The 26,185-nt window shown below is 44.8% G+C and overlaps 1 protein-coding gene across 1 annotated transcript in view; it reads right to left on the bottom strand.

Annotated features, from left to right (window-relative positions):
* Positions 1-4,448: 4,448 nt before the first annotated feature.
* Positions 4,449-26,185, bottom strand: part of LOC311105027 (mitogen-activated protein kinase kinase kinase kinase 4-like) — a gene marked incomplete at its 5' end in the record, with an annotated part of 102,061 nt that continues 80,324 nt past the window's right edge. Inside the window, 4 exons of the mRNA XM_084147007.1 lie at positions 4,449-7,753; positions 11,908-11,987; positions 12,173-12,312; positions 20,981-21,140. Coding sequence (XP_084003133.1) covers positions 7,747-7,753; positions 11,908-11,987; positions 12,173-12,312; positions 20,981-21,140 — 387 coding nt within the window. The 3' untranslated portion in view covers positions 4,449-7,746. The remainder of the gene's footprint in view (positions 7,754-11,907; positions 11,988-12,172; positions 12,313-20,980; positions 21,141-26,185) is intronic.

Genomic DNA, 26,185 nt, shown 5'->3' with positions numbered 1-26,185 from the left:
GTCATGAAGCCAGACCCGCCCCAAATTCAGAGCGGGAAAATGTAGGCTATATAGAAATAATTATGCTCAAATTGAAAAATCATTAAACTAAATAATGAAGATTTCTATCAGCCTAATCGAAGTGTAGATTACATCTCACATTCCAGTATTCAAACTTGTAAACAAGGCTGCATGGGATTTCTGTGACTCTGCAGCCAATATCTGATTTAGGTATAATGTCAACAGTCACTTGTGGATTTGACAGCTCTAACGCAGTTTCACCTCTGACACCGCCAAAACAACCGCTTTGCGGATGTTGGCTAAAGCGGATCTGATTGAATAGAGCCCTAAGTCAGTGGTACATTTGGAACTATCCAAGCAGAAGATAAATGTCCTTCAAATGTTGATATTTGGTTGCGTTGACAACCAAACACAATTCAATATTACTTTTGAAATACAATAAACAGCCTATTGACTTGTCGACAAGTTAACAAATCATATGTTGGATTCGTGTCTCCAACTCAACCAAAAATAAAAGTTCAAGAATGGGATTAAGCCAGTGGCTCAGATGGAACTATCCAAGCAGTAGATACATCTCCTTTACATGTTGATATTTGGTTGCATTGTCAACCAAACACAATATATTACTTTTTGTAACAGCCTACAGTAAATATCCTAAAGTTAAAGCTAACTTACAAACTAATGTAACATTCAACCTTAAAATTAGCCACATTGAGGTTACTTTAAATATAAATGTCTTCTTACTGTATGTAATCATAGAAAGCATGCATTTGTTAAAGATAGCATGCAAAGATCGCAGGTCTGTGGATATCTTCGCAATTGCTGTAATAATCTGTGCAGAATCTCAAAGGGCATTGATCACTTGCAACTTGTACTTTTAATTTAATCGCAACAGCAATCCAGGTCATTTGGTTCTGCTATTAGATGAAGTACAGTGATATCACAATCTATTGTATAAATAAACAAAATATCTGACATTGTATTCCCATTTGAACTGTGCTTTTAAATGGTTGAAAGTGCAATGATAGACATTTAGGTGACAACTAAACCAAAAATCTGACATTGTTTTTCCATTGGAATTTGGTTGTGCTTTCAGATGCATAGAGATAACACTCTGGAAATTCAACTAACTTTTGGCTGTCTTTTTGAGTTGGCGAACATAGATTGTAATCTCATTGATCAACGTCTCAACCAAATGTTACCCAATTATCCACGTTGAAATTACGTGGTGTGCCCAGTGGGAAGCTGCCTCACCTGCTGCACACTATATAATTGACACACTTTTCCAGTTCCACAGTTAAATCCCAGTGAATGCAACAGATTTTTCACGACACAACTTTGTGATTTGCTGCCAGGTTACACTGTTTGATCACGAAGACAAGCTGTCAAGTCATTCAAAGTTGACATGACTACTAGTCTAAGATTTCAAGTTTGATTGATAGATAAGCAAAGCAAATGTAACTTTCATCTGAAGTTGGTTAGCGATAGATAGCTTTACAGCTTTATGTATAGTCAACAGGTGAACACAAACCAGAGCATATTTTGAGTAAGGATCCCGAGACACAAGTCAGATGCCCCCAAGCTGTACCAACATCTGACCCCTTGACCACACAACTAATGGTTCCTCTGGGGAAAATAAAAAGTCCCACACCATGCAGAGAGCCTTACCAGTGAACCACTGTGTAGCTACTAGTCCAATGGGTGATGACTGTACTGTGTGAGACAGACAGGAACAGACAGACGGACGGACGGCGCTCTCTGCTCCTCCCCCTTACACTCTCTTTTCCCGGCTCACCAAGTGGGTGCAGAGGAGGGTTCTTCTCTGAGCACTACTCAACTGTCATCTACAGAGGGGGTTGGCTCCAGGAGGAAGGGGGGTGGATTGTGGGGGGTTTGGGGGTGTCAGAGGGAGTGTTAGGTGAGCCTGAGGAGGGAATAAGTCTGACTGAGCCTGAGGAGGGAATAAGTTGAGGAAGTGAGCTAGGTCTCGTCTCAGGTTACCTCCCTTCCATCAGACACGGCTGACTCCACAGTTTACCAGAGAACTAAACTCTGACCCGCAAATATAGACCAGCCACTAGCCAGTGAGCTGCTGCCCAAACCATGGATATAAAACACTGCTTTATATCTATGGCCGAAACAATTTGACTGCTCCAGATATACTGTTAGCATGTGGAAATCAAATGTTGATATTGCTTAGATCAGGGGTGTCAAACGTACGTCCCGCGGGCCGGATCAGGCCCGCAATCGGGTTTAATCCGGCCCGCGAGATGATAAAAAAAAAAATATATATATATATATTTTTTTTTTGTATAAAAATGCGCTGCAATTTTTCAATAAAATAACCTGCTGTTCCAATTGCGTCCACTGGATGGCGCAACAGCAATTGTGTTAAGCAAGCAAACTGTTTATACCGGGGCAGAGCAAGTAGGTCAAGCATGTGCAGCCAATGAGCTACTTTGTTTTGCCTGCGATATTTATTACGGCTTCTACTTTTAACATTATGTGCTTTGGCACCCTCATTGCCCCAATATGTCTCTGTCAAAAAAGAGAAAAGTGGACGCAGAGTGCAGAGTGTTCCAAGAAAAATGGTCATCCTATTTAATCAAGGAATTGAATGGGAAAGCTGTATGTTTGGTGTGTTCAGAGCATGTTGCAGTGCTGAAAGAATATAACCTTCGTCGCCACTATGTGAGTCTTCATGCCGACAAATATGACAACTTTCAAGGACAGCGGAGATGAGAGAAGGTGAATGAACTGTTGGCGGGTCTGAAGAAACAGCAGTCTGTGTTTACTCACAGCCGAGACATCAGTGACGCTGCAGTGAAAGCTAGCTACCTCATTGCTAATGAAATCGCAGTGGCTTCAAAACCATTTAGTGAGGGTGAATTTGTAAAAACATGCATGATGAAGGCAGCGGAGATTGTGTGCCCTGAAAAGCGGCAGGCTTTTGCAAATATCAGCCTGACAAGAAACACAGTTGCAGACAGGATTTCTGATCTTTCAGTGGATTTGGACAGCCAGTTGAAGCAAAAAGTAAAGTCATTTATTGCGTTTTCGGTTGCAATTGATGAAAGCACGGACATTACAGATGTTGCACAACTGGCAATTTTTTCATCCGCGGAGTTGATGACACATTGACCGTCACCGAGGAGTTCGTGGAGTTGGTGCCGATGACAGATACAATGACAGCAGCTGATATTTTTACCGCACTCGTCGGCGCGCTGGACAGGGTCGGAGTGGACTGGTCCCGCGCTGTCAGCCTGGCTACAGATGGTGCGCCCTCAATGATCGGGAAAAAAGCAGGCGTTGTGACAAAGTTCAGAGAGAAAGTGCAATCTGCAAATGGAGGACGTGATTTTTTGACTTTTCACTGTATTTTGCACCAGGAGGCTTTGTGTTGCAAGTCATTAAAGATGGATAACGTCATGAAGGTGGTCATCCAAACTGTTCATTTCATCCGATCCAGAAGCCTGAATCACCGTCAGTTTGACAGCCTTCTCAGAGAGAAAGACAACATCTATGGCCTGCCATACCACACTGAGGTAAGATGGTTAAGCCGAGGTGCTGTGCTGAGGCGTTTCTTTGATTTACGAGAAGAAATTGAACAGTTCATGGAAGAAAAGGGCAAACCAGTGTTAGAATTTCATTCCGCAGAATGCATGCCGGACCTTGCATTTATGGTGGATGTTACAGAGCACCTGAATAACTTGAACAAACAGCTGCAAGGGCGCAACAAAGTTGTCACGCAGTATTATGACAGCATACGTTCTTTCAAGTTGAAGCTGTCATTGTGGGAGACGCAACTTGCCGGTGGTGATGCAGCTCACTTCCCCTGTCTGAAAAATGTGTGCGCGACCCAACATGTGGCAGACATGAAGCGGTTCAAATATAAAATAACTGGACTGTTACGGGAGTTTGAGCAACGCTTTCAGATTTATGTTTATATGTTTTTATGTTGATGTGCTATTGTTTTTAATTGATTTGATTTGATTTGTATATTTAACCTATTCTTGACTCTGTGGTTCTTGCACTTGTTTGGGGAACAGGATTTTATTATTTTTATCTACATTTCTGCCTGAGAAATGACACCCTGATATAGTTCTGTGATCTGTGAAACAGTTCTGTTAATCACTGAGGCATTGTGTGTTTGTGTGTTCTTTTTCTTTAGAATTTTCAAATAAACTTGACGTGTTTTATGATTAATAGTGATGTTGTGCTTGTACTATTTTGGACACACTGTCCTCAGGCTCCAGCTTTATGTTGTATGTTGATCGTATTAAAACAAAGAAAACAATCTGAAGTTGTTGTTTTTAAGTTATATATACACCATGATTTTTCCGGTCCGGCCCACTTGGGAATAGATTTTCCTCCATGTGGCCCCTGAGCTAAAATGAGTTTGACACCCCTGGCTTAGATGTTATTGAAATAACCACTGAACTACACAGTAATTGTCCACAACATATTTTATTGTTCAACAGTATTTTTTACATAATAACACCTCAATTAGTGTTACTAATTAATTTCACCGGTTGGGTATACAGTACATACTGTACAAATGATACGAAAGTTCCAGTGCAAAAAATAAAGCAAAACTAAGACAAAACAAATGACAAAATCAAATAAAAATAAAAATTCTTTTTCAATACAATTTCAAAAACAAAATGGGAAAAGAACAAGTAAGGAAACAATATATGTTGTGGATATTTATCAATATAGTTAGTTCAACCTTATCATCAAGTTTTTGACACTAAAATAGATACATTTTGTAGGGGAAAACCTAAAAATCCTTTCATAATTATTTTATCTTCTAACTCGAATTCCCCGAGAACAAAAACTAAATTTGCTCTGCATCATATAAAGCTACACAATGCACACCTGACACAAACCATCATCAACTTCCCCAGTCCTTCCTACAGTACTCATCAACTTCCTCAGTCCCTTCCCACAGTGCACAGCTCTCAAGAGGACAATGATCTCACATAAGAGCACTTCATTAGGTATGGGGGTGGATAGGAGGAGAAATTATAGAGAGTGCTATGACTCACAATCCTCAACTGCAATACAAATGTCTGTTGGTAAAGTATTATCTAACTCAGTAACATGTTTGACATCACAAATTCTGCTTAAAATCCCCCCTTTTATATAAATAATCACCAACTTTTTACAAATGGAGATGGTAATCATATTGACAAAACAATATATGTGACCCGTTTCAGGAAGCTAGGCGTATGTCGCACGTCACTACTTCACAGGAGAGGCATTTTAATGTCTTACTTTTTTTATGCGTTTTTTGGGCAGAAATGTATTCTGGAACATGTGAACTTTCATGTGCATTAATAACAAACTTGTATTTCATCTGTAAATACAAACAAATTGTTAAATTACGAGCCTAGCGACATAAGCCATGGAAAAAGACAGTAACATTCCCGCTAACGATGATTGGCTGAGATAATGGATGGGCTGGAGATGCCGGGAGATGAGTTTGGATTGATCTGCCATGTAGCAGGCTTCTGTCTGTAACATGAGCTGCTCAGTATGTGTTAATAATCCTTTATACCGCAGCTTTTTTGAAAGATATAACGTTAGCCATCGAGAACTACAAAAGTTTTGCTACTTTTCTCAACAACATTGATCCCTGAATTTAGCAGGCGCTATCGACAGATCAGTTGGAAAAAGTTATGATGGGCTACTTTCTGCACACGCCACAACGCTGGCCAAACAAAATGTAGCTACAAACAAAACTGAGTTAAATGGTTCCAGTCTGCCGCGAAGCGTTCATCCATGTATACAGGTAAGAGTCTAGCTACATTTTCAGATATTATACGTTTCTAATTTTGTCAGAAAGTAGTTTTTATTGCAAGTTAAAGCGTACTGTTAGCTAGCTAGCGAACATTGAACCTACCTGTGTACCAATATTTTCAATCAGAAATCTATTTGCATTGCTAGTTATAGCCCAATGTTAGCTAGCTAGCTAACATTGAACCTAGTTGGTTAGCTTTAGCTACCTGCATATTCATACTACAGCTATGACAATCAGTCTGTATTGCTAGTAGTATGAGTTGAGATTATGCCGGTTCATTGTTTAGCTAGCTAGCTAGCTACATGGCTGGGGGGTGGTTATAGCATTTGTGACTGGGTGAGAATCATCAAATAATTATCTGGACACTTTGTTTTTGATATTGCTACTACGCAAATATGCAAGTAACCATTTCATAGTGCTGTTTACACCTTCTATATCCTGTCCATGTGACAAATAAATATAGATGTTATTTGATATAGTGTGTGTTTACCAGAGATGTTAATGTAAAGAACAACATGACCTGCACCAAAGTCAGATTAGGATATAGGCCAAGGACTGTATTATTTTATTTATTTATTTTTGTACTTTTTACCACTTTTTCTCCCCAATTTTAGAAATGAATTATAACTGAAAAGCTGAAATATCTTGAGTCATTAAGTATTATGGCAAGCCTAAATATTAATTAATATATTTATTTAATATTAAATAAGTTCAGGAGTAAAAATGTGCTTAACAAGTCACATAATAAATTGCATGGATTCACTCTGTGTGCAATAATAGTACGGACTCGGGAAAGGCAAAGATCAAGAGCCATGCGTCCTCCGAAACACGACCCCACCAAGCCGCTCTGCTTCTTGACACACTGCTCGCTTAACCCGGAAGCCAGCCGCACCAATGTGTCGGAGGAAACACTGTCCAACTGGCGATCGAAGTCAGCGTGCAGGTGTCCGGCCCGCCACAAGGAGTTGCTAGAGCGCGATGGGACAAGGACATCCCGGCCGGCCAAACCCTCCCCTAACCCGGACGACGCTGGGCCAATTGTGCGCCGCGACATAGCCTGGGATCGAGCCTTAGACCGCCATGCCACTCGGGAGGCCCTGATAAAGTGTATTTTTACCTGGAGTTTTTCATTATTGTAGGCTACTACTTTTAGTCTTGAAATCTTTGGTTTTTACTACACTACTCGCTCTGTTTAGCACATGGCCTCATGTGAATCCTTAAAGAAATGGGTGGGGCTAAAGAGGGTGTGAATGATGCTGAAGGGTATAGACAAAGAAGAGCTCTCCAGTATGTGTACCAAAACATTCAAGGTCCATTTTCTCAAAAGTGGGGTTACAAGTTGATCAACTTTCAAAGCAAAATTACTTTCCCATTGTTCCTCAACTGCAGTGTATGATATAACATTTTCTAGCTCTGAGTCGCTACTTTTATCCAATGTAAAAAACATAATTTCAAATGTTGCTACATAGGACTGAATCCAGGTGGTGGGTCACATATGTTTGACAACTTAAAGAGTTGAAAGCCTATCGCTGTTTTAACATCATTTTAAGATCATGGCATATCAAATAGACGATTTAGCTTTATCTAAATCAAATGCAATCTCTGTTTATTGTTGAAAATACAGGACTTCAAATGTATTACACTGTGACAATAAAGCATTGTACATCGAACATTTACCATTTAATGTTGAAAATAAAAGACTTCAAATGTATTAGACTGTGACAATTAAGCATTGTACATCAAACATTTACCAAAGTGGTCGTAGTGCAAAGGGCTAGATAAATTGAAACCCCATTAAACTGTATAGATGACCAGTGGATATAAAATATCTATAAAACAGTGCAAATAATATGTACAGCCACTTACGTCCAAAAAGACTCTATATAGCAAAAGGCCAACATAATGATCATTTTCTTCTTCCTTTGTTTTCTTCTTCCTTCTTCCTAAAAACTACTTAATGTAAAACATGATCAGTTTTAGATCAAGAGATACAACAGGGTATATAATGCCTATTTGGTTATCTGAATTAAGACTAGAAAGTGGAGACCAGATCATATAAACTCAGCATCCACCATTGGAATTACTGGGGCCATAAAATTACTTCATTTAAAACTAAGAGGGAGAGATAAGGACAAGCAATTAGCAGTATCAGTGTCTACTATTAAAGATGATTGCTAGCCCACTAATCTCTGTAGTATTTCTAATGCTCTCTTCAGTAAGGGTATCTCTTTGGAGTAGGAAGAATAGATATAGATTTCCTGACCTGAGGTATACATCTACGACTGTGCAACCTTCAAAGCACATAATACTAAATGGTAAATATCTCAGGATTTAACACGAACAATGGCACTTGCTAATACTAAAATCATAAATACGCCGGCAATCACTTAAGAACAATTGATTTGATTAATTTTGGATATAAAAAAAAGAAGCAATTGTGCTATTTTAGTCCATGTGATATTAAGATCAATATAAAATCAAATGTACAGTGGGGAAAAAAAGTATTTAGTCAGCCACCAATTGTGCAAGTTCTCCCACTTAAAAAGATGAGAGAGGCCTGTAATTTTCATCATAGGTACACGTCAACTATGACAGACAAAATGAGGAAAAAAAATCCAGAAAATCACATTGTAGGATTTTTAATGAATTTATTTGCAAATTATGGTGGAAAATAAGTATTTGGTCAATAACAAAAGTTTCTCAATACTTTGTTTATACCCTTTGTTGGCAATGACACAGGTCAAACGTTTTCTGTAAGTCTTCACAAGGTTTTCACACACTGTTGCTGGTATTTTGGCCCATTCCTCCATGCATATCTCCTCTAGAGCAGTGATGTTTTGGGGCTGTCGCTGGGCAACACGGATTTTCAACTCCCTCCAAAGATTTTCTATGGGGTTGAGATCTGGAGACTGGCTAGGCCACTCCAGGACCTTGAAATGCTTCTTACGAAGCCACTCCTTCATTGCCCGGGCGGTGTGTTTGGGATCATTGTCATGCTGAAAGACCCAGCCACGTTTCATCTTCAATGCCCTTGCTGATGGAAGGAGGTTATCACTCAAAATCTCACGATACATGGCCCCATTCATTCTTTCCTTTACACGGATCAGTCGTCCTGGTCCCTTTGCAGAAAAACAGCCCCAAAGCATGATGTTTCCACCCCCATGCTTCACAGTAGGTATGGTGTTCTTTGGATGCAACTCAGCATTCATTGTCCTCCAAACACAACGAGTTGAGTTTTTACCAAAAAGTTATATTTTGGTTTCATCTGACCATATGACATTCTCCCAATCCTCTTCTGGATCATCCAAATGCACTCTAGCAAACTTCAGACGGGCCTGGACATGTACTGGCTTAAGCAGGGGGACACGTCTGGCACTGCAGGATTTGAGTCCCTGGCGGCGTAGTGTGTTACTGATGGTAGGCTTTGTTACTTTGGTCCCAGCTCTCTGCAGGTCATTCACTAGGTCCCCCCGTGTGGTTCTGTGATTTTTGCTCACTGTTCTTGTGATCATTTTGACCCCACGGGGTGAGATCTTGCATGGAGCCCCAGATCGAGGGAGATTATCAGTGGTCTTGTATGTCTTCCATTTCCTAATAATTGCTCCCACAGTTGATTTCTTCAAACCAAGCTGCTTACCTATTGCAGATTCAGTCTTCCCAGCCTGGTGCAGGTCTACAATTTTGTTTCTGGTGTCCTTTGACAGCTCTTTGGTCTTGGCCATAGTGGCGTTTGGAGTGTGACTGTTTGAGGTTGTGGACAGGTGTCTTTTATACTGATAACAAGTTCAAACAGGTGCCATTAATACAGGTAACGAGTGGAGGACAGAGGAGCCTCTTAAAGAAGTTGTTACAGGTCTGTGAGAGCCAGAAATCTTGCTTGTTTGTAGGTGACCAAATACTTATTTTCCACCATAATTTGCAAATAAATTCATTAAAAATCCTACAATGTGATTTTCTGGATTTTTTTTCTCCATTTTTTCTGTCATAGTTGACGTGTACCTATGATGAAAATTACAGGCCTCTCTCATCTTTTTAAGTGGGAGAACTTGTACAATTGGTGGCTGACTAAATACTTTTTTTCCCCACTGTAGGTTGCCGGTCTATTTCTGGATATAAACAAGAAGCCCTGTGCAGCGACACATACCGGCTGTATTTCTGCCTGCTTGAAAGGCGAATAGCTCAGATACACATGAAATGTTTAGAACATCACTCAGAGATGCACAAATATGATATAACATTCAAAATGGGTGAATCGTTCCTTTAAGGAACAAGACTCACTTCTTAAAGTGGAACTGACAGCATTTTAAGTACTTTGCAGATATGAAACAAACAGACTAATAATATCAGTCCAGAATATCAAATTCCCAGTTTATGCTACAAAACCAACTTTATAAGAGGTTTTAAAAATAGGTTATATTTGACTCAATATTTCTTGACGTACACTAAGGCATTGTTGGCAGAATAGATGGATGCAGTTCACTGCATGATTAATATAATTCACCAATACATTTCTTGGTAGTTCCAAAAATATTGCTATCAGGTTGTAAATCACAGCTGGCCTGGTACATTGTTTGCTGCCTCAGTTTCAATTACTCAATATTTTGGACAAAAACTGACAAATGTAACCAAGACTAGGAATGTCAATACAATCAAACTAGCAAGGACAATGACCACAAGTCAGTCATAACGTGGCTAATAGGCTAGCGTATCTATTTATGTAGCAAGCTAAAAACACAGAGCCTAATGCTAGCTAGATAGCTAGCTGCTAGGAAGATGTCATGTAATGTAATTGGAGGAGTGGGTGAGTGACTGACTTTTTCCCCTCATATCGGTTTTTGGTGGCTATACATAGCTAGAGATGCATGTGTCATTTGGCTAGCTAGCAAGAACTTGAATTACTGTTATCCAGTTAGCACATCTATTGCGTTCGCAAATTTACTTTGGCTATCTACTACGATAAATGTATGAATGCGCAACACCCGCTAGATATGACAAACACTCTAGATAACACGTAAACAGCCTAACCAGCTCTGCTAGGGCGAATAAAAAGGTCAGAGTGAGGTGTTCTCTCATTTATGTCTGGAAGTAGCTAGCTAGCAAGCTAGCCAACTTTAGCCAGTTAGCTTGGGTGCTTGGTTGGGACAATAATGAATTGCATTGGCAGGACAATAATGAATTGCATTGGCAGGCAAGCTGCAGAAGGACGAGTAGGCTACAATTCCCCATAGTTTATCAGTGCAATTTTGAAGAGCAACTAGCTGAAAAAGTTTGAGAGGGTTTATCTAATGTTCCTTTGTTAGATTTTAGCTCATCTTGCTCTGGCTAGCATTAGTTGTTGACCTTGTTGTTATTGATGTGCATAACTGAAGGAGAGAGAGCCTACCTTTTCATGGTTGTTTGATCAATAGGACTGTAAAGTTCCCAAATGTAAGAGGACTCCTGTGGTATTTACATATTTGCAGAAATCCATGCGTTCTAATGATCTAAAGTCGCGCTGTTGCTACTGCCTGTAAACACACAGTCCAGTTCAAAAGTGAATGATGGCAGGCCTGTGTGGGTGTGGCAAATGGCTTGTTTCCATACAGGCCTACAGTAGCTCTGATTGGCTATGGTGAACCAGTCTGCGTAGAGACCGGTCTTGGACGAGACAGATGTTTTTATTAGGTTTTATTTACTGCAGTGTCTATTAATTGTCAAAATGCGCGTCCGTTTTCCCACTCTATGTTGCTATAGAATTTTCACAAATGCCTAAGTATACGTCATTCCCAAACAAAGTGCTCGCTTGTCAGAAAATGTTTTTTTTAAAAGTGTAATATTCTTCCTGGGGGTGTATATGAACAGATTTTAATAAGATTTCATATTGATTAAATGCTCTCAGATCCATTTTAAGTACTATAGCTAGAGACTTGAAACCAATGTGGTTGCCTTCACCACAAAAATGCTCAATTTATGCTGATTGCAAATGCTGTATTCTCATATGCATGGGATTCTGTAGCTGTATTACTAAAGTGTAAATTCAATGTTTAAGAAGACTGTATTTGAGTATAATGCATGTTGTTTCTGAGATGATCCCTTTTATGTTGTCTTTAAGCCCTAGAGCTCACCAGTTGAAAAGGGAGTTTTGGCCCAGTGTCATGAAGTAGATCTGGCTGCAGCCCCCAGACTGCACCGTGGCAAAGAACACCTTCACACAGAAAACAGGTCAATCAGTACAAAAATGACAACTTACAGTATAATATTCAATACTTACAACACTATGAACAACATACAACCTTTCACATCTACCATAGCCCAGTGATATGGGGGGAACAGGGTGTCATGTGAGCTTTGCCCAAGGTGTGTTTTGGTGATATTGGGATGCTGTCGTACCTTGTCATTCCTCTCACAAAGGAACTTGAGTTTCTGGGCCTTCTTGTGCATGAAGACTCCCTCCAGGTTGCCTGTGTTAGCTGACCTCAGCTCGATGGCTTTGTCTCCCCAGCCCATCACCTGGTTGGACTGCAGGTAGGCTGTGGAGATACACACATACACCGCAAGGGATTTAACATGTTTCAAATGGCACTCTATTCCCTTTATATTGTACTACTTTTGACCAGGGCCCATAGGGTAGTAGTGCACTATATGTGGAATGGGGTACCATTTGGGAAGCACACTTACAGTACACACTAAGGCTTTTAGACCCTCCAAGGCTTTCTGCCTCTCTCAATGAGTGCCATGTAAATCAATCTTGAGATGAAAATCAATAGGCACACTTTTCCCACTCTCCTCTTTAAAGCTGTTCTACAGGGCCTTCAGAAAGTATTCACACCCCTTGACTTTTTCCACATTTTGTTGTGTTAAAGCCTGAATTTAAAATGGATTAAATTGCGATATTTTTGTCACTGGCCTACACACAATACCCCATAACGTCAAAGTGGAATTATTATTTTAAAATGAATTACAAATGAAAAGCTGAAATGTCTTGAGTCAATAAGTATTCAACCCCTTTGTTATGGCAAGCCTAAATAAGTTCAGAAGTAGAAATGTGCTTATCAAGTCAAATAATAAGTTATATAGTTGGACTCACTCTGCGTGCTATAATAGTGGTTACATTTTTTAGTTTTTTTACCCATTTTTCTCCCCAATTTCTTTGATATCCAATTGGTAGTTACAGTCTTGTCCCATCGCTGCAACTCCCATACGGACTCGGAAGAGGCGAAGGTCGAGAGCCATCCGTCCTCCGAAACACAACCCTGCCAAGCCGCACTGCTTCTTGACACACTGCTCGCTTAACACCGTCCAGCTGGCGACCGAAGTCAGCGTGCAGGCGTCCGACACAAGGAGTCGCTAAAGCGCGATGGGAAAGGACATCCCGGCCGGTCAAACCCTCCCCTAACCCGGACGACACTGGGCCAATTGTGCGCCACCTCATGGGTCTCCCGGTCACGGCTAACTGTGACACAACTCGGGATCAAATCCGTGTCTGTAGTGACGCCACAAGCACTGCAACATAGCTCAGCATTCAACACCACAGCACCCTCCAAGCTCATCATTAAGCTCGAGGCCCTGGGTCTGAACCCCGCCCTGTTCAACTGGGTCCTGGACTTCCTGACGGGCCACCCACAGGTGGTGAAGGTAGGAAACAACATCTCCACTTCGCTGATTCTCAACACTGAGGCCCCACAAGGGTGCGTGTTCATCCCCCTCCTGTACTCCCTGTTCACCCATGACTGCGTAGCTAAGCACGCCTCCAACTCAATCATCAAGTTTGCAGACGACACAACAGTAGTAGGCTTGATTACCAACAATGATGAGGAAAATAACCTCTCACTCAAACTGAAATGGTCCACCCACGCAGACAGTGTGGTGAAGAAGGCGCAACATAGCCTCTTCAACCTAAGGAGGCTGAAGAAATGTTGCTTGGCACCTAAAACCCTCACAAACTTTTACAGATGCACAATTGAGAGCATCCTGTCGGGCTGTACGGCAACTGCACCGCACGCAACCGCAGGGCTCTCCAGATGCCGAACGCATTACTGGGGGCACCCGATGTCACAGGCAGGCCAAAAAGATCATCAAGGACATCAACCACCCAAGCCACTGCCTGTTCACCCCGCTATCATCCGAAGGCGAGGTCAGTACAGGTGCATCAAAGCTGGGACCGAGAGAAGTAAAAACAGCTTCTTCTCAAGGTCATCAGACTGTTAAATAGCCATCACTAGCACATTAGAGGCTGCTGCTGCCTATTGAAATCACTGGCCACTTTAAGAAATGCAACACTAGTCACTTTAATAATGTTTACATATCTTGCATTACTCATCTCATATGTACAGTGGGGAAAAAAAGTATTTAGTCAGCCACCAATTGTGCAAGTTCTCCCACTTAAAAAGATGAGAGAGGCCTGTAATTTTCATCATAGGTCCTCGTCAACTATGACAGACAAAATGAGAAAAAAAATTCCAGAATATCACATTGTAGGATTTTTAATGAATTTATTTGCAAATTATGGTGGAAAATAACTATTTGGTTAATAACAAAAGTTTCTCAATACTTTGTTATATACCCTTTGTTGGCAAAGACACAGGTCAAACGTTTTCTGTAAGTCTTCACAAGGTTTTCACACACTGTTGCTGGTATTTTGGCCCATTCCTCCATGCAGATCTCCTCTAGAGCAGTGATGTTTTGGGGCTGTCGCTGGGCAACACAGACTTTCAACTCCCTCCAAAGATTTTCTATGGGGTTGAGATCTGGAGACTGGCTAGGCCACTCCAGGACCTTGAGATGCATCTTACGAAGCCACTCCTTTGTTGCCCGGGCGGTGTGTTAGGGATCATTGTCATGCTGAAAGACCCAGCCACGTTTCATCTTCAATGCCCTTGCTGATGGAAGGAGGTTTTCACTCAAAATCTCACGATACATGGCCCCATTCATTCTTTCCTTTACACGGATCAGTCGTCCTGGTCCCTTTGCAGAAAAACAGCCCCAAAGCATGATGTTTTTGAGTCCCTGGCAGCGTAATGTGTTACTGATGGTAGGCTTTGTTACTTTGGTCCCAGCTCTCTGCAGGTCATTCACTAGGTCCCCCCGTGTGGTTCTGGGATTTTTGCTCACCGTTCTTGTGATCATTTTGACCCCACGGGGTGAGATCTTGCGTGGAGCCCCAGATCGAGGGAGATTATCAGTGGTCTTGTATGTCTTCCATTTCCTAATAATTGCTCCCACAGTTGATTTCTTCAAACCAAGCTGCTTACCTATTACAGATTCAGTCTTCCCAGCCTGGTGCAGGTCTACAATTTTGTTTCTGGTGTCCTTTGACAGCTCTTTGGTCTTGGCCATAGTGGAGTTTGGAGTATGACTGTTTGAGGTTGTGGACAGGTGTCTTTTATACTGATAACAAGTTCAAACAGGTGCCATTAATACAGGTAACGAGTGGAGGACAGAGGAGCCTCTTAAAGAAGAAGTTACAGGTCTGTGAGAGCCAGAAATCTTGCTTGTTTGTAGGTGACCAAATACTTATTTTCCACCATAATTTGCAAATAAATTCATTAAAAATCCTACAATGTGATTTTCTGGAAATTTTTTTCTCAATTTGTCTGTCATAGTTGACGTGTACCTATGATGAAAATTACAGGCCTCTCTCATCTTTTTAAGTGGGAGAACTTGCACAATTGGTGGCTGACTAAATACTTTTTTCCCCCACTGTATATACTGTATTCTATAATATTCTACTGTATCTTAGTCCATGCCGCTCTGTCATTACTTGTCCATATATGTATATATTCTTAATACCATTCCTTACTTAGATTTGTGTGTATTGGGTATATGTTGTGAAATTGTTAGATATTACTTGTTAGATATTACTGCACTGTCGGAGCTAGAAGCACAAGCATTTCGCTACACCCACAATAACATCTGCTAAACAAGTGTATGTGACAAATACAATTTGATTTGATCATTATTTTTTAATGATTACCCCATCTCTGTACACCACACGTACAATTATCTGTAAGGTCCATCAGTCGAGCGGTGAATTTTAAACACAGATTCAACTACAAAGACCAGGGAGGTGTTCCAATGCCTCGCAAAGAAGTGTACCTATGGGTAAAAATAAAGCAGACATTGAATATTCCTTTGACCATGGTAAAGTTATTAATTACACATTGGATGGTGTATCAATACACCCAGTCACTACAAAGATACAGGCGTCCTTCCGAACTCAGTTGCCGGAGAGGAAGGAAACTGCTCAGGGATTTCACTATGAGGCCAATGGTGACTTTAAAACAGTTACAGAGTTTAATGGCTGTGATAGGAGAAAACTGAGGATGGATCAACAACATTGTAATTACTCCACAATACTAACCTAATTGACAGAGTGAAAAGAAAGAAGCCTGTACACAATACAAGTATTCCAAAACATGCATCCTGTTTGCAGTTAGGCACTAAAGTAAAACTGCAAAAAAAGTGGCAAAGAAATTAACTTAATATCCTGAATAAAAAAAGCGTTATGTTTTGGGGCAAATCCAACAAAACACATCACTGAGTACATTTTACATTTTAGTCATTTAGCAGAAGCTCTTATCCAGAGTGACTTACAGTTAGTGAGTGCATACATTTTCATACTGGCCCCCGTGGGAAACGAACCCACAACCCTGGCATTGCAAGCGCCATGCTCTACCAACAGAGCTACAGGGGACTACATATTTTCAAGCATGGTGGTGGCTGCATCATGTTATGGGTATGCTTGTCATCGGCAAGGAACAGGGAGTTTTTTTAGGCTAAAAATAAACGGAATAGAGTACAGGCAAAGTCCTAGTGGAAAACCTGGTTCAGTCTGCTTTCCAACAGACACTGGGAGACAAATTCACCTTCCAGCAGGACAATAACCTAAAACACAAGGCCAAATATACAGTGGAGTTGCTTACCAAAACGACATTGAATGTTCCTGAGTGGCCGACTTACATCTGCTTAAAATCTATGGCATGACTTGAAAATGGCTGTCTTTCAATGATCAACAACCAACTTGACAGAGCTTGAAGAATTTAAAAAAGAATAATATGCAAATATTGTACAATCCAGGTGTTCAAAGCTCTTAAAGACTTACCCAAAAAGACTCAAAGCTGTAATCACTGCCAACGGTGATTCTAACATGTATTGACTCAGTGGTGTGAATATATATGTAAATGAGATATTTCTGTAAACAATTTCAAAACATGTTTTCACTTTGTCATTATGGGGTACTGTGTGTAGATAGGTAAGAATTCCGGCTGTAACAACAAAATGTGGAATAAGTCAAGGGGTAGTAAAACTGAATGCCAAGCGTCACGTCTGGAGGAAACCTGGCACCATCCCTATGGTGAAGCATGGTGTCACGATCGTCTACCAATGAGGAAGCGGACCAAAGCGCAGCGTTGCGAGTGAACATAATTTATTAATAAACGTACTCACGAAAACAAAACAAAAGACGATACGTGAAGTTCTCAAGTTACAAATCACTGACATACGGAACATGTAACCAAGAAACAAAAACCCACAAACCCCACAGGAAAACATACAGAATAAATATGGCTCCCAATCAGAGATAACGAGCCGAACAGCTGACACTCGTTACCTCCGATTGGGAGTCATTGAACAAACCTAGAAAAACAACAACCTAGACACCCAACCTAGAACATAAACACATAGACTGCACACACCCTGGATAAACAATAATGAGTCCCAGCACCAGGGTGTGACAGTACCCCCCCCTAAAGGCGCGGACTGCGACCGCGCCTCAAAACCCCCAAACAGGGGAGGGCTGGGCGGGCATACCTCCTCGGTGGCGGTTCTGGCTCCGGCCTAGACCACCACCCCACCATAGTCACTTCCTGCTTATGTAGCCTCCTCCAAATGACCCCCACCGGTTTAAGGGGCAGCACCTGACTAAGGGGCAGTACCGGACTAAGGGGCAGTACCGGACTAAGGGGCAGTACCAGGCTGAATGGCGAATCCTGGCTGGTCGGCTCTGGCGGATCCCGGCTGGACGGCTCTGGCGGATCCCGGCTGGACGGCTCTGGCGGATCCCGGCTGGACGGCTCTGGCGGATCCCGGCTGGACGGCTCTGGCGGATCCCGGCTGGACGGCTCTGGCGGATCCCGGCTGGACGGCTCTGGCGGATCCCGGCTGGACGGCTCTGGCTGATCCTGTCTGGCGGAAGGCTCTGGCTGATCCTGTCTGGCGGAAGGCTCTGGCTGATCCTGTCTGGCGGAAGGCTCTGGCTGATCCTGTCTGGCGGAAGGCTCTGGCTGCTCCTGTCTGGCGGAGAGCTCTAGCGGCTCCGGTCTGGCGGACGGCTCTGTAGGCTCATGGCAGACGGGCGGCTTTGCAGGCTCATGGCAGACGGGCAGCTCCTGCGGCGCTTGGCAGACGGACAGTTCAGACGGCGTTGGGCAGACGGGCAGTTCAGGCGCCGTTGGGCAGACGGGCAGTTCAGACGGCGTTGGGCAGACGGACAGTTCAGGCCCCGTTGGGCAGACGGCAGACTCTGGCCGTCTGAGGCGCATCGTAGGCCTGGTGCGTGGTGCCGGAACAGGAGGTACCGGGCTGAGGATACGCATCTCAGGGCTAGTGCGGGGAGAAGCAACAGGGCATGCAGGACCCTGGGGACGCACATAAGTCCTAGTGCGTGGTGCCGGAACTGGTGGTCCCGGGCTGAGGACACGCATCTCAGGGCTAGTGCGGGGAGCAGCAACAGGACGCACAGGACTCTGGGAACACACAGGAGGCTCGGTGCGTGGTGTAGGCACTGGTGGTACTGGGCTGGAGCGGGGAGGTGGCGCCGGAAATACCGGACCGTGCAGGCGTACTGGCTCCCTTGAGCACTGAGCCTGCCCAACCCTACCTGGTTGTATGCTCCCCGTCGCCCGACCAGTACGGGAAGGAGGAATAACCCGCACCGGGCTATGTGGGCGAACCGGGGAAACCATACGTAGGGCTGGTGCCATGTAAGCCGGCCCGAGGAGACGCATTGGTGGCCTGCTGCGTGGGGCCGGCCTCATGACATCCGGCTCAACACTCAATCTAGCCCGGCCGATACGAGGAGCTGGAATGTACCGCACCGGGCTATGCCTGCGTACAGGAGACACCATGCGCTCTACTGCGTAACATGGTGTCTGCCCGTACTCCCGCTCTCCACGGTCAGTCCAGGGAGTAGGCGCAGGTCTCCTACCTGCCTTCGCCACACTCCCTTTTAGCCCCCCCCCAAGAAATTTTTGGGGAGTAACCACGGGCTTCCAGCCTCGACTCCGCGCTGCCTCCTCATACCACCTCCTCTCGGCTGCAGCTGCCTCCAGCTCTTCACGAGGGCGGTGGTACTCCTCTGGTTGTGCCCAAGGACCCTTTCCAGCCCGTATCTCCTCCCATGTCCAAAAGTCCTTAGGAGGCTCCCATAAATCCTGCGTAGGTAGGTCCTGTTGCCGCTTGTTACGCCGCTTGGTCCTCTTGTGGTGGGTTTTTCTGTCACGATCGTCTACCAATGAGGAAGCGGACCAAAGCGCAGCGTTGCGAGTGAACATAATTTATTAATAAACGTACTCACGAAAACAAAACAAAAGACGATACGTGAAGTTCTCAAGTTACAAATCACTGACATACGGAACATGTAACCAAGAAACAAAAACCCACAAACCCCACAGGAAAACATACAGAATAAATATGGCTCCCAATCAGAGATAACGAGCCGAACAGCTGACACTCGTTACCTCCGATTGGGAGTCATTGAACAAACCTAGAAAAACAACAACCTAGACACCCAACCTAGAACATAAACACATAGACTGCACACACCCTGGATAAACAATAATGAGTCCCAGCACCAGGGTGTGACACATGGAGGTAGCATCATCATCCTGTGAGGATGTTTTTCACCGGCTGGGACTGGGAGACTAGTCAGGATCGAGGGAAAGAGGAACGGAGCAAAGTACAGAGAGATCCTTGATTAAAACCTGCTCCAGAGCACTCAGGACCTCAGACTGGGGCGAAGGTTCACCTTCCAACAGGACAACGACCCTAAGCACACAGTCAAAACAACGCAGGAGGGGCTTCGGGACAAGTCTCTGAATGTTCTTGAGTGGCCCAGCCACAGCCTGGACTTGAACCCGATCGAACATCTCTGGAGAGACCTGAAAATAGCTGTGCAGTGACGCTCCCCATCCAACCTGACAGAGCTTGAGAGGATCTGCAGAGAAGAATTTGAGAAACTCCCCAAATACAGGTGTTCCAAGCTTGTAGCGTCATACCCAAGAAGACTCAAGGCTGTAATCGCTGCCAAAGGTGCTTCAACATAGTACTGAGTAAAGGGTCTGAATACTTATGTAAATGTGATATTTCCGGGTTTGTTTGTATACATTTGCAAACATTTCTAAAAACCTGTTCATGTTTTGTAACGTAACAAAATGTGGAAAAAGTCAAGGGGTCTGAATACCTTCCAAATGCACTGTATATACTCTGGTCTGGTCTGAGTTTATTTATACTCTATATACCCTGGTCTGGGCTGAGTTTATTTATACTCTATATACTCTGGTCTGGGCTGAGTTTATTTACAATCTATATACTCTGGTCTAGTCTAGGCTGAGTTTTTTTTACACTGTATATACTCAGGTCCAGGCTTGGCTGAGCGCTGTCCTGTCTGTAATCTATTCCCCACAGATACCCCTTCCCCTTGAATAATTACCTGGCTAAGGGACCCAACTAAAACAGTCTAACAGAACATCTTATTTCTATTGTCCCAAATCTGTCTAGAGGGGTTGGATCCTCTTTGCACCCAGTGCTCCAAGCACAATAAACAACGGATACTTCCTGGCTGCCGCATAACAAAAAGGGCCAATAGAAGAGACATGTTCTATTTTTTAAATGGTGGGGGTCTGCAGTCTATCAAAGATAGAAGCGATCGTTTTTCAATCTGAGTGGAAGTGGAATATCTCTCTCTCTCTATCTCTCTCCCCCCTCTCTGAAGGCACGAGCACGTGCGCGCACACCCACCCACCCACCCACACACACACACACACACACACACACACACACACACACACACACACACACACACACACACACACACACACACACACACACACACACACACACACACACACACACACACACACACACACACACACAGCCTGCAGGTGTTGATTGGGTGAGTGTGTACGATGTACATAAACTCACCGACAGATGCAGGCATCTCTCCCCACTGCAGCACTGTCTCCTTGGTGATGCGTCCGTAGGTGTCAATGTAAACCCCCTCGTCCTCATAACACACCAGCACCTCCATGCCACTGCTGTTGGGTAGGATGATGATGGCATGAGGCCGGATCACACCCTGGATCTGAGACAGACATAAAACACAGTCAGATGAGATGATGATAAAGTGGCACCCTATCCCCTATCTAGTGCACTACTTTTGACCAGAGCCCAAGCAGAATAGGGTGTCATTTGGGACACAGCCATGATGATTTCTATAGTGTCTCTATCTGTAGTATGTGTTATACTGTATCAGGTATCATTCTGTCCCTGTTGGAAAATAACGATCTACTTGACTTGATTTGCTGACCACTGGAAGTGCAGCACAGCACTCTCACTGCAAACCTCTCCAACAGGTATAATCACACAGCACCATCACCAGTTGTAATCCTCCTAATACACAAACTAACATTGTCTAATAAAACAAAGTCTCATTGCCTCAATCGGCCCACTCTCCCTCCCTGAAACCATCTCGGTTAATTCCATTTGATAAGAGGCTGATTCAGACTCACTGAACTGAGGCCAAACAACATGTTGAATCAGCCCAGCCACTGACTACAGGCGGGTGACGACACGGCTTAATTGATTAGAACGTCTCAGCTATTTAATCGACATACAAACTCATTTGCCAAACACGCTCAGTGCTCAGCTCTTTCTCTCCTGGCATCGGGAGACAACTTAGGTACCCACATGAATGTTGTTGCTATGGCTGGTGAGCTCCACTGAGATGTGATTCAGAGCTATATAACCACTGAACCGCCTCTTGGCAGTGAGGAGGAGGAGGAGGCAGCGAGTGGCAGTGAGGAGGAGAAGGAAGCAGCGAGTGGCAGCGAGGAGGAGGAGGCAGCGAGGAGGAGGAGGAGGCGGCGAGTGGCAGTGAGGAGGAGGAGGAGGCAGCGAGTGGCAGTGAGGAGGAGAAGGAAGCAGCGAGTGGCAGCGAGGAGGAGGAGGAGGCAGCGAGTGGCAGCGAGGAGGAGGAGGAGGCGGCGAGTGGCAGTGAGGAGGAGGAGGAGGCAGCGAGTGGCAGTGAGGAGGAGGAGGAGGCAGCGAGGAGGAGGAGGCAGCGAGTGGCAGCGAGGAGGAGGAGGAGGCGGCGAGTGTCAGTGAGGAGGAGGAGGCAGCGAGTGTCAGTGAGGAAGAGTAGTCAGCGAGTGCCAGTGAGGAGGAGGAGGAGGCAGCGAGTGTCAGTGAGGAGGAGGAGGCAGCGAGTGTCAGTGAGGAGGAGGAGGCAGTGAGTGTCAGTGAGGAGGAGGAGGCAGCGAGTGTCAGTGAGGAGGAGGAGGCAGCGAGTGTCAGTGAGGAAGAGTAGTCAGCGAGTGTCAGTGAGGAGGAGGAGGAGGCAGCGAGTGTCAGTGAGGAGGAGGAGGCAGCGAGTGTCAGTGAGGAGGAGGAGGAGGCAGTGAGTGTCAGTGAGGAGGAGGAGGCAGCGAGTGTCAGTGAGGAGGAGGAGGCAGCAAGTGTCAGTGAGGAGGAGGAGGCAGTGAGTGTCAGTGAGGAGGAGGAGGCAGCGAGTGGCAACGAGGAGGAGGAGGCATCGAGTGGCAGCGAGGAGGAAGAGTAGTCAGCGAGTGTCAGTGAGGAGAAGGGGGAGGCAGCGAGTGTCAGTGAGGAGGAAGAGTAGGCAGTGAATGGCAGTGAGGAGGAGGAGGGAACCACTTCTGACACCCCAGGTCTCTCACAAGCACTTGCATAATGGCCCACATTCAAACAAGGAGACAGTGTCTGTTATCTCTATGAGGATGCAACAGTTTCGTAACAAGTTTTCGGCTGCATCATTCACACATACGCAACATTTGTAATACCGAAAGAGATCCACAATAACCCAAAAATACCTCTTTGCATAAGAAGATTATTACAAAGCCTTTCTATATGAGAGATGCTATAAGCGAGTCCGTACTGGCTTAGACTAGTGGCTTAAACAGCAGGTAGAAACCCAAGTCCCCAAACAAATCAACACCTCAAACAACCCCAAAAGCTCTATGTAAAGTTAGTCACCACAGGACCAGTGTTAGTCACCACAGGACCAGTGTAAGTCACCACAGGACCAGTGTAAATCACCACAGCACCAGTGTTAGTTACCACAGGACCAGTGTAAGTCACCACAGGATCAGTGTTAGTTACCACAGGACCAGTGTAAGTCACCACAGCACCAGTGTTAGTTTCCACAGGACCAGTGTAAGTCACCACAGGACCAGTGTTAGTTACCACAGGACCAGTGCAAGTCACCACAGGACCAGTGTAAGTCACCACAGGACCAGTGTTAGTCATCACAGGATCCCCATACTTGCCCGGCCGGGAGCCTGTCTCCCCAGCTGCCCCCCGCTGTCCTCGTGCTGCTGTGGCTGTGCCACCTCAATCCTCAGCATCAACACAGGCCTCCACAGACACAGCGCTGCCTCATTATCATCTCAACAGCAGCCAGCAGGGAGAACGTATGTGGGAGAAAAGGTGTGTGTGTGTCTGAAGGAGAGAATGAGCGGACCAGAGTGTGTCAGTGAGAGTGAGGGAATGTGAGAGTGAATGTGAGAGTAATTGTGAGAGTAAATGTGAGAGTAAATGTGAGAGTGAATGTGAGAGTAAATGTGAGAGTGAATGTGAGAGTGAATGTGAGAGTAAATGTGAGAGTGATTGTGAGAGTGATTGTGAGAGTGATTGTGAGAGTGAATGTGAGAGTGAATGTGAGATTGAATGTGAGAGTAAATGTGAGAGTGAGGGATTGTGAGAGTGAATGTGAGAGTGAGGGATTGTGAGAGTGATTGTGAGAGTGAGTGAATGTGAGAGTGAGGGAATGTGAAAGTAAATGTGAGAGTGAGTGAATGTGAGTGAATGTGAGAGTGAAGTGATTGGGTAAAAGAGAATGACTCTTCTCTGCCCTGCAGGCTAAGACTAAAGTGTTATCAGAAAAAATTGCAGAATAACAGGTCACTTTAGCAGGCACATGGTTAGCCAGCGCTGCCAAGGTATTTTTAGAGCTATCTATCTGGTAAAAAGTAGCACACATGGATGGAGACTGGGGCCAAAGAGAAGCAGCCAATGATAGCTATGTGGGCTAGCACAGTGGGAGGAGTGGGATAGAGCCACATCACACCTCTGGGCACAGCACTGGGAGCTGGCACACTGGGCTGTGTGTGTGTGTGTGTAATAGAGCTACTTTCCTTGGGATAGTTTCTCCCTCTGCTCTGGCTCTCAGCTCTCTGCAGCAGTGTGTGTGTGTGTGTGTGTGTGTGTGTGTGTGTAGTTGTTTGTCTGTGTGTCTGCAGCAGTGTGTGTGTGTGTGTGTGTGTGTGTGTGTGTGTAGTTGTGTGTCTGTGTGTCTGCATCAGTGTGTGTGTGTGTGTGTAGTTGTGTAGTTGTGTGTCTGCGTGTCTGCAGCAGTGTGTGGGTGTGTGTGTAGTTGTGTGTCTGTGTGTCTGCAGCAGTGTGTGTGTGTGTGTGTAGTTGTGTGTCTGTGTGTCTGCAGCAGTGTGTGTGTGTGTGTGTGTGTGTAGTTGTGTGTCTGTGTGTCTGCAGCAGTGTGTGTGTGTGTGTGTGTAGTTGTGTGTCTGCAGCAGTGTGTGGGTGTGTGTGTGTGTATAGTTGTGTGTCTGTGTGTCTGCAGCAGTGTGTGGGTGTGTGGGATTCTCATCAGTAGCAGTAGAGGCTGCCTCGGCTCCCCTGTCCACCGTGACTAAGACTGCAACACTCTGCACCATTATGCTCCGCTCTGCTACACCTTGAGCCTCATAGAGCTGTTAGAGATCCAAACACAGGATCTATCACCTGGTCTAGCTGGCTACTCAGTCATTTTCAGCCTTGTTCACCTCCTGGAGACTTCTCATATAACTCACAATATTGAACTAACTTGTTACAGTATTAGTAATTCTGAACACAGCTGACATTGAGATTAACTTAATCATTAATTACTGACCAAGTCTGACCTCCCTGTATCTTCAGACAACTGTTGTGACAGAGGTAGATTACTAGACTGATTCTTGAGTTATTTTTCAGTAAATCTGTTTGCTCCCAAGAAGGGAAAGCTCCCTAAATGCACGGTATCTCCTTTGCTTTGAGGTTAGTGATGTTTGAGCTTATACTGTGACAAAGCAGAATTTCTAAGAGGGGCTTTTTGAGAAATCAATTTACAAAAGACAGAAATGCCAAAAGGCTTTTACAAGTCAAGTGCCTCAAGGTCAGACACTGACAATATCAGGCGTGGCTTAAACACAAACCCATCCTGTCAATATTATACTGTAATGAGTCAACTGGCTGTGATGACAAACAGCTTCTACCCACGTCGACACTTGAGTCGTAACAAAAGTTAACTGTAAGAGCTGAGTGGCATGGGTGCAGAGAAGAGGAGCTGTTTAGCTGCTAGAGAACAGAGACACAGAGACCCAGGCTGCATGGCCCCGAGGGGAGAGAGGAGAGGAGGCTGAGCTGGGGAGAGAGTGGAGGGGGCTGGGGAGAGGTTAGAGGAGGCTGGGGAGAGGTTAGAGGAGACTGGGGAGAGGTTAGAGGAGACTGGGGAGAGGTTAGAGGAGACTGGGGAGAGGTTAGAGGAGACTGGGGAGAGGTTAGAGGAGGCTGGGGAGAGGTTAGAGGAGACTGGGGAGAGGTTAGAGGAGGCTGGGGAGAGGTTAGAGGAGGCTGGGGAGAGGTTAGAGGAGACTGGGGAGAGAGTGGAGGAGACTGGGGAGAGGTTAGAGGAGACTGGGGAGAGGTTAGAGGAGGCTGGGGAGAGGTTAGAGGAGACTGGGGAGAGGTTAGAGGAGACTGGGGAGAGAGTGGAGGAGACTGGGGAGAGGTTAGAGGAGACTGGGGAGAGGTTAGAGGAGACTGGGGAGAGGTTAGAGGAGACTGGGGAGAGGTTAGAGGAGACTGGGGAGAGGTTAGAGGAGACTGGGGAGAGGTTAGAGGAGGCTGGGGAGAGGTTAGAGGAGACTGGGGAGAGGTTAGAGGAGACTGGGGAGAGGTTAGAGGAGACTGGGGAGAGGTTAGAGGAGACTGGGGAGAGGTTAGAGGAGACTGGGGAGAGGTTAGAGGAGACTGGGGAGAGGTTAGAGGAGACTGGGGAGAGAGTGGAGGAGACTGGGGAGAGGTTAGAGGAGACTGGGGAGAGGTTAGAGGAGGCTGGGGAGAGGTTAGAGGAGA

This window comes from Coregonus lavaretus (genome assembly GCF_964263955.1).
Source record: "Coregonus lavaretus genome assembly, chromosome: 29".
NCBI classification, from domain to species: Eukaryota; Metazoa; Chordata; class Actinopteri; order Salmoniformes; family Salmonidae; genus Coregonus; species Coregonus lavaretus.
This window is presented reverse-complemented; position numbering and strand designations above follow the sequence as displayed.